Here is a 7,988-nt window from a genome sequence, read left to right on the forward strand (position 1 = left end):
AGATCAATTGCCATCAGGTTCAAGCAACTGGTTTTGCTTCTGGTTTGGAACCCATACGTCTTGTTTATTACTGGCATGTGTAACTTCAACTATTGACATAACGATGCTTGCCGTAGCCTGGTTTATTCACTCCAACAGATAATGGAAACGCAATTTCTATTTGTTTCTTTTTTGCGACATTTCAAAAGTACAATTTGCATGCCAATTGGACGGAAACATGGCAAGTGAACTGACCTCAGAGTCTCCAGTCTGCAGTGTGGGCTCTCCAGAAAACCACACAGCAGCTTCACTCCTGAATCCTGCAGCTTGTTGAGACCCATGGCCACCTCTCTCAGATGGGAGGGGTTGGACTTCAGAGCTGAGGCCAGAGAAGCACAGCTGATCTCTGACAAAATCAGAAGTGATCCTACAATGGTCTAAACCAGTGGTTCCCAACCTTTTTTCCTTGGTGCCCCCCCTACTTTTATCTAAGAAAAGCTGAGCCCCCCCAACAGCTGACAAAACACGCACACAGAAAAATATTATGTAATTACTAATAGCGAACAAATGGAGTCAAATGACCCCTCCATGGCTCTGTGTAAATCAATGCCAGCTCTTGGTCGGCCTTCACCAACAGCCTCCTGGTGTTTTGTTTCTTGGTATTGTTTAATTCCAAGAAAAGGGGTTTATAAGATGTAATGTTTACAAAATATAGGCCTACAGCTTGCACTAAATTAAGTGTTTTCAACATATACAGTGAGGAAAATAAGTATTTGAACATCCTGCTATTTTGCAAGTTCTCCCACTTAGAAATCATGGAGGGGTCTGAAATTGTCATCGTAGGTGCATGTCCACTGTGAGAGACATAATCTAAAAAAATAATAATCCAGAAATCACAATGTATGATTTTTTAACTATTTGTATGATACAGCTGCAAATAAGTATTTGAACACCTGAGAAAATCAATGTTAATATTTGGTACAGTAGCCTTTGTTGAGGTCAAACGTTTCCTGTAGTTTTTCACCAGGTTTGCACACACTGCAGGAGGGATTTTGGCCCCCTCCTCCACACAGATCTTCTCTAGATCAGTCAGGTTTCTGGGCTGTCGCCGAGAAACACGGAGTTTGAGCTCCCTCCAAAGATTCTCTATTGGGTTTAGGTCTGGAGACTGGCTAGGCCACGCCAGAACCTCGATATGCTTCTTACAGAGCCACTCCTTGGTTAGCCTGGCTGTGTGCTTCGGGTCATTGTCATGTTGGAAGACCCGGCCTCGACCCATCTTCAATGCTCTAACTGAGGGAAAATCTCACAATCCATGGCCCCGGTCATCCTCTCCTTAATACAGTGCAGTCGCCCTGTCCCATGTGCAGAAAAACACCCCCAAAGCATGATGCTACCACCCCCATGCTTCACAGTAGGGATGGTGTTCTTGGGATGGTGCTCATCATTCTTCTTCCTCCAAACACGGTTAGTGGAATTATGACCAAAAAGTTCTATTTTGGTCTCATCTGACCACATGACTTTCTCCCATGACTCCTCTGGATCATCCAAATGGTCATTGGCAAACTGAAGACGGGCCTTGACATGTGCTGGTTTAAGCAGGGGAACCTTCCGTGCCATGCGTGATTTCAAACCATGATGTCTTAGTGTATTACATTTTGAAGGCAGACTAACAGGTCTTTGAGAGTCAGAATTCTAGCTGATAGACTGGTGTTCAAATACTTATTTGCAGCTGTATCATACAAATAAATAGTTAAAAAATCATACATTGTGATTTCTGGATTTCTTTTTTTTAGATTATGTCTCTCACAGTGGACATGCACCTACGATGACAATTTCAGACCCCTCCATGATTCCTAAGTGGGAGAACTTGCAAAATAGCAGGGTGTTCAAATACTTATACACTGTACTTTACTTGGGCGGCCGGACAGGTATAGTTGCACCTGCCAAAGTATATTTGGCAAACCACTTTAGACTTTTGCAGAGAAACAGTGAGGGAGAGGTTATCTGGAATTACGTCAACGGACACAGTAATTGTTACATTACGGAGCAACAGGGAACGCACCACTGCAGATGTCACCTACTAACGTTAAGTTTCAGTTTCTATCCAAATGCGGTGCACTTGAAAACTGAATCACGGGTGAGTTTATTAAACACGGTGACTTTATGAAACGTACTGCTGATGGAGAAAGTAAGCCGAGACACATACAGAGAGAGAGAGAAAGAGGTGGGACAAGACGGCGTGTTTGCCGTGAGAGACCAGAGATGCAGGCTAGTGTGAGTGTGGGGAGAAGAGCAGAGGAGCAGATTCAAGTAAATAAACTCTAAATTAAGGTGGAAAATTACCTACAATAACCTACTGTTAATACAAATAACCTACAATATACACCGCTACCGAGCCCACCCTCCACCGGCCGCCGCTGCAGACACAGTTGCTCTGTCTTAATGAGAGCTCAACAGTTCTGTCTGTCAGATCGTGGACTTTTGTGTTGCGATTTTGGTCTCTGTTTCAAAACCATTACAGCCCTACTACTAAGTAGTCTGCCTACTATTTTCAGTGAGGAAAAAAAAGTTTTTTTGACAACCTCAAAACAGATAAAGCTTTGGGCACCCCCTGTGATCTCTGGCGCCCCCCTCAGGCTCTAAACACTAACTGTACTGTGATCTGACCTGAGAGTTTCCAGTGTGCAGTGTGGCCTCTCCAGTCCAGCAGACAGCAGCTTCACTCCTGAATCCTCCAGGTTATTGTTACTCAGGTACAACTCTCTCAGACTACAGGACTGGGAGCTGAGAACTGAGGACAGAGCTTCACAGCTTCTCGCTGAGAGGTTACAGCCAATCAGTCTGAAGAGACAATAATCGACACAAATTATAATGTCATTATTATTAAAACATTATTGTGTCATCGATTCTGGACAGTACAAACAAGAGAGTACAAACAGAACACTTCCACAACTATTGGATCTGTATTTTATCTGTTAATCAAAACTTAAAACACTTTAAATTTGTTCAGTAAAGCTGAAAAATCTACTTCAAGATGGTAACTGACACTGGCTAAAATCCTTGCTTGTTCTACTCTAATCAAGATTAAATTTGCAGTAAAACAGGAACTTTTCTGAAGAATAACAACATTTTTGAGCTGTTGTGCATCTGGGCATTTCAATTTCACTTACAAGCCCCATTTCCAGAAAAAATTGGGATATTTTCCAAAATGCAATAAAGAACAGGGTATATACAGGAATCTTGAAGTAAAATTCAATACTTTTTCAACATATCTTAAGAATGCCGCGCCACTTTGAGCTGTAACTGATTAAATCAGCCACACAACTTTAAAAGGGATATTTTTTAGTTTTTAGGAATTTAAATATATTTATTTGCATAACATATTTATTGCCAATATGTCATCAGGTTGTAACGCCACCTAAAATTTGAGGCATTCACCAACTTTCTCTGTTGCCTATAACAGCCTGTAATGGCCAACTGTTTTCTATGTGAAGGACTGGTCAGATTTCCTGCGAAAAGCCACCGTCTTATATAAGCTATGACGTTTATGTACGCAACATTACAGCAAATCATGTGAAACACAGTGTAATTTTATGTTTTAGTTGGTTTAAACTAGATAATGTGAGCTTGCCTGCAATGATATGTGTGATATCTTTCATCGACCACTTGATCAGTACAACAAAATTCAAATAGGCCAGGAGGGAAAAAACTAAGTGATGAATAACGTAAGTAGTGTAGGCGGTGCAGCACAGGCACAGCCTGGAGAAGGAACTAGTCTAAATGACTGTATTAGTAATATTATAATGTTAAATAAAAAGTATGTTGTTAATGAAATAGTAAACTTTAAGTTTTTACTGATTATTCCTGTGTTTTCTTTGAGAGTGCTATCTGCGTGCACAAAAATGTTAAAACAGAGGTAATCACAAAACAGCATATCACTGAAAACACTAGTGAAAAATTTATTGAGACTTTCTCCTCAACACCTGCCCTCTCACGGGTCTCAGTGAATAAGCTAGTAGATAATTTCTGTCACGCTCTGCCGGTTGGCCATCCTTTGTGTTGCACTTTTGAGTTTAGTATCTGCCTTAGTATGTTGAGTTTTGGGTTCTGTCCTGTCTAGTGTCCAGTATCTGTTATATAGTCTGCTTGTCATGTCAAGTCTCTCTGTTTTCCTCTGCTCTCTCTCTCTGCCTCGTTAGTCTCATGTCTGTCACCTGTGTTGCTCCCGCCCTGCTCGTTAGTCCATGTGTACCTGGTGTTTCTGTCTTCTCTTTGTCTTTGTCGTTGTTCATGTTACCCCCAGTCTGTCGTGCGTGTACTCTCTGCCTGCCTAACCAGCCTTGCTTGTCTTGTCTTGTCTTGTCTCGTCTCCCTGTACTTTTGGATTTTGGATTTCAGTTATTCAGCCACTCACCTGTAAGTGTGCTCGCTTTTGTTTGTTTATTAAAACCCTTCGTTGAACTATACCTGCTCCTCTCTGTGTCCTCCGTTTGGGTCCTCCAACCTGCCTTCACACCACGATCGTGACAATTTCAATTCTAAAATTACAAATGTTATTGATGCCATTGCATCAGCCAAGGGGAAGGTGGTCTCTGGTAAGAGAAGATCTCCATGGAGAAATGCCACGCTGGTTAGAACTCAAAAAAGAGAGTGTCGAAAAGCTGAATGCGGGGGGCGGAAAACAAATCTCCAGGTTCATTATGACGTCTATAAAGAGAGACTTTGCATTTATAATTTAGAGCTGAGAAATGCAAGGCGGTCCTAATAATGCACGTGCCCTGTTTGCTGCTGTCGACAGGCTAACCAACCCTCCTGTGTCTGTAGCCTCTGAACTTCTATCCACCAGTGCCTGCAATGAATTTACCTCCTTCTTCACAGACAAAATTCAAACAATTAGACAAGCAATCAGTGCCTCCATGTCAGTTACTGGATATGTCTTGTCCCTGTGTCCACTTAAAACAATTCATATAGCATGAGACAATTTGAATCTATTAACCATAAAAACCTGGAGGACATAATACAACATCTGAAATCCTCCTCATGCTGCCTTGATATTCTACCAACAGGTTTTTTCTAAAAATGTGTTTAAATACATGGCCTCAGATTTAATACAAATTGTCAACATGTCTCTCCTCAGGTTTTTTCCCACAGGCCCTGAAAACTGCAGTCATTAAGCCACTCTTAAAAAAGAGGAATCTAGACAGTTCACTAATGAGCAATTACAGGCCCATATCAAATCTGCCATTTTTAAGTAAAATCATTGAAAAGGCTGTTTTTCAACAGCTTAGTGCTTTCTTGGCACTAAATAACTGTTTTGATGTCTTCCAGTCAGGTTTTCGACCACACCACAGCACTGAGACGGCTCTTGTTAAGGTCTTCAATGACATCCATTTAAACACTGACAGTGGCAGAATTTCAGTCTTAGTATTATTGGATCTCAGTGCTGCATTCGACACGGTCGACCACAACATATTACTAGACAGACTTGAAAACTGGGTTGGCCTTTCTGGCACAGTATTAAACTGGTTTGAATCCTACTTAGAGGACAGGGACTACTTTGTGTCTATAGGTAATCACACATCTGAGCTGACAAAAATGACATGTGGAGTTCCCCAAGGCTCCATTCTGGGAACTCTTTTGTTTAACATTTACATGCTTCCACTGGCTCAGATTGTGAAAAACAACAAAATATGTTACCAGAATTATGCAGATGACACACAGATTTACAAAACCATTTCACCAGGGGACTATGATCCCATACAGGCGCTGAGTAACTGTATTGAGCAGGTCAACAATTGGATGTGCCAGAATTCTCTCAATTAAACAAGGATAAAACTGAAGTTATTGTTTTTGGAGCCAGGGAGGAACGATTGAAAGTCAGTGCTCGACTTCAATCTGTAACGTTAAGACACACAAATCAAGCCAGAAATCTTGGAGTAGTCATGGACTCAGACCTGAATTTGAGGAGCCACATTAAGACAATTACAAAGTCAGCATACTATCATCTGAAGAATATATCAAGGATTAAAGGACTTATGTCTCAGCAAGACCTGGAAAAACTTATCCATGCATTTATCTTCAGTCGACTTGACTACTGTAACAGTGTCTTTACAGGCTCCCTAAGAAATCCATCAGACAGCTGCAGCTGATTCAGAACGCTGCTGCTCGAGTCCTCACTAAGACCAAAGAGGTGGATCACATCACTCCAGTTCTAAGGTCTTTACATTGGCTTCCTGTATGTCAAAGAATTGCTTTTAAAATCCTGCTGTTAGTTTATAAAGCACTAAATGGTTTAGGGTAAAAATACATTTCTGCTTCGTTACGAACCATCCAGACCTCTCAGGTCGTCTGGGATCAGGTCTGCTTTCTGTCCCCAGTGTCAAAACTACATAAGGAGAAGCAGCGTTCAGTTATTATGCTCCGTACATCTGGAACAAACTCACAGATAACTGCAGGTCTGCTGAAAATGTCAGTTCTTTTAAATTAAGACTGAAGACTTTTCATTTTACCATTGCTTTTAATTAAATATTTAAGATTTTTCTTTTTATTGATAACTTACACTGTAACTTTTACTGTCCTGTGTTCTTTTTCTTTGTTTTTAACTTTTTATTATTTTCCATTTAACTCTTTTAATCCTGATTGTAACACTGTAACTTTTATCATATTTCCCTGTTGCTTTTATGTTTTATGTAAAGAACTTTGAATTACCTTGTTGTTAAATTGTGCTATTAAAATAAACTTGCTTTGCCTTGCCTTGCCTTAAATAAAGGTTATAATGAAGACGCATCTCCTGGTTAGAAATAAATAACGTCAAACTCTTAGCTGATCGTCACTGTGGAGAGCCACAAAATAAGGAACAACAAGATGAAGCTTGTGTGGTTTTCTTGTGACTAATTGTCTCATTGATTTTTTTAAGCCATTGAAAGCCTCTTTTGTGTGAGAGGTTACAGCCACTGAGTCTGAGAATAAGAGTAAGAAAGAAATTAATAGTAGTAAGGTTTTTTTCTTTCCTGTTGAAAAGATAGCAGACTATTTAAAACGTCACAAATAAAACTTCCTCTGTACTTACAGAGCTTTGTTGGAGGCTTTGACCACTGGCAGCAGCCTCAGAAGAGCCTCCTCTGAAGCAGAGTATTTCTTGAGGTCAAATACGTCCAGATCTTTTTCTGATGACAGTAAGATGAAGACCAGAGCTGACCACTGAGCAGGAGAGAGTTTATCTGTGGAGAGACTTCCTGATCTCAGGGACTGTTGGATCTCCTCCACTAGAGAACGATCATTCAGTTCATTCAGACAGTGGAACAGATTGATGCTTTGCTCTGCAGAGAGATTTTCCTCCAACTTCTCCTTGATGTACTGGACTGTTTTATGATTGGTCTGTGAGGTACTTCCTGTATGTGTCAGCAGACCTTGAAGGAGAGTCTGATTGGTCTGCAGTGAAAGTCCCAGGAGGAAGCGGAGGAACAAGTCCAGGTGTCCATTTGGACTCTGTAAGGCCTTGTCCACAGCACTCTGGTAGAGATGTTTTAGATTCCGTTTGTAATTAAATTTAGACCTCCAGGATGTAGCCAGCAGATTGACACCAGAGTTGGTGAAGGTCAGACGGACATGAAGAGCAGCCAGAAACTCCTGAACAGTTAGATGGACGAAGCTAAACATCTTGTCATCCTCCTTCCTCTTCCCACGTTCCTCTTTAAAGATTTCTGTGAACACTCCTGAGCACACCGAAGCCCCCCGGACATCTATGTCGCTCTCTTTTAGATCTTTCTCGTAGAAGATCAGGTTGCCCTTTTCCAGCTGGTGGAAAGAAAGTTTTGCTAATGACTTGATGTACTGAATACACTTTTCTTCATTCCTCTGCTTTGTTTGATGAACCAAGAATTCTGCATACATCTCAGTCAGGGTCTTGGGCAGCTCTCCTCCCTCTCTGGTCTTCAACACATCCTCCAGAACTGTAGCAGTGATCCAGCAGAAGACTGGGATGTGGCACATGATGTGGAGGCTTC

At 41.2% G+C, this 7,988-nt stretch overlaps 1 protein-coding gene across 1 annotated transcript in view; it reads right to left on the reverse strand.

The window, feature by feature from the left end:
• Positions 1-7,940, reverse strand: part of LOC123975013 (NLR family CARD domain-containing protein 3-like) — a 12,728-nt gene extending 4,788 nt beyond the window's left edge. Inside the window, exons 1-2 of the mRNA XM_046056104.1 lie at positions 7,052-7,940; positions 2,650-2,823 (exon numbers count right to left, since the gene is read on the reverse strand). Of these exons, the coding sequence (XP_045912060.1) occupies positions 2,650-2,823; positions 7,052-7,875 (998 nt within the window). The 5' untranslated portion in view covers positions 7,876-7,940. The remainder of the gene's footprint in view (positions 1-2,649; positions 2,824-7,051) is intronic.
• Positions 7,941-7,988: the final 48 nt, after the last annotated feature.

The sequence above is a fragment of the Micropterus dolomieu genome, linkage group LG08, assembly GCF_021292245.1.
Source record: "Micropterus dolomieu isolate WLL.071019.BEF.003 ecotype Adirondacks linkage group LG08, ASM2129224v1, whole genome shotgun sequence".
Lineage (NCBI taxonomy): Eukaryota > Metazoa > Chordata > Actinopteri > Centrarchiformes > Centrarchidae > Micropterus > Micropterus dolomieu.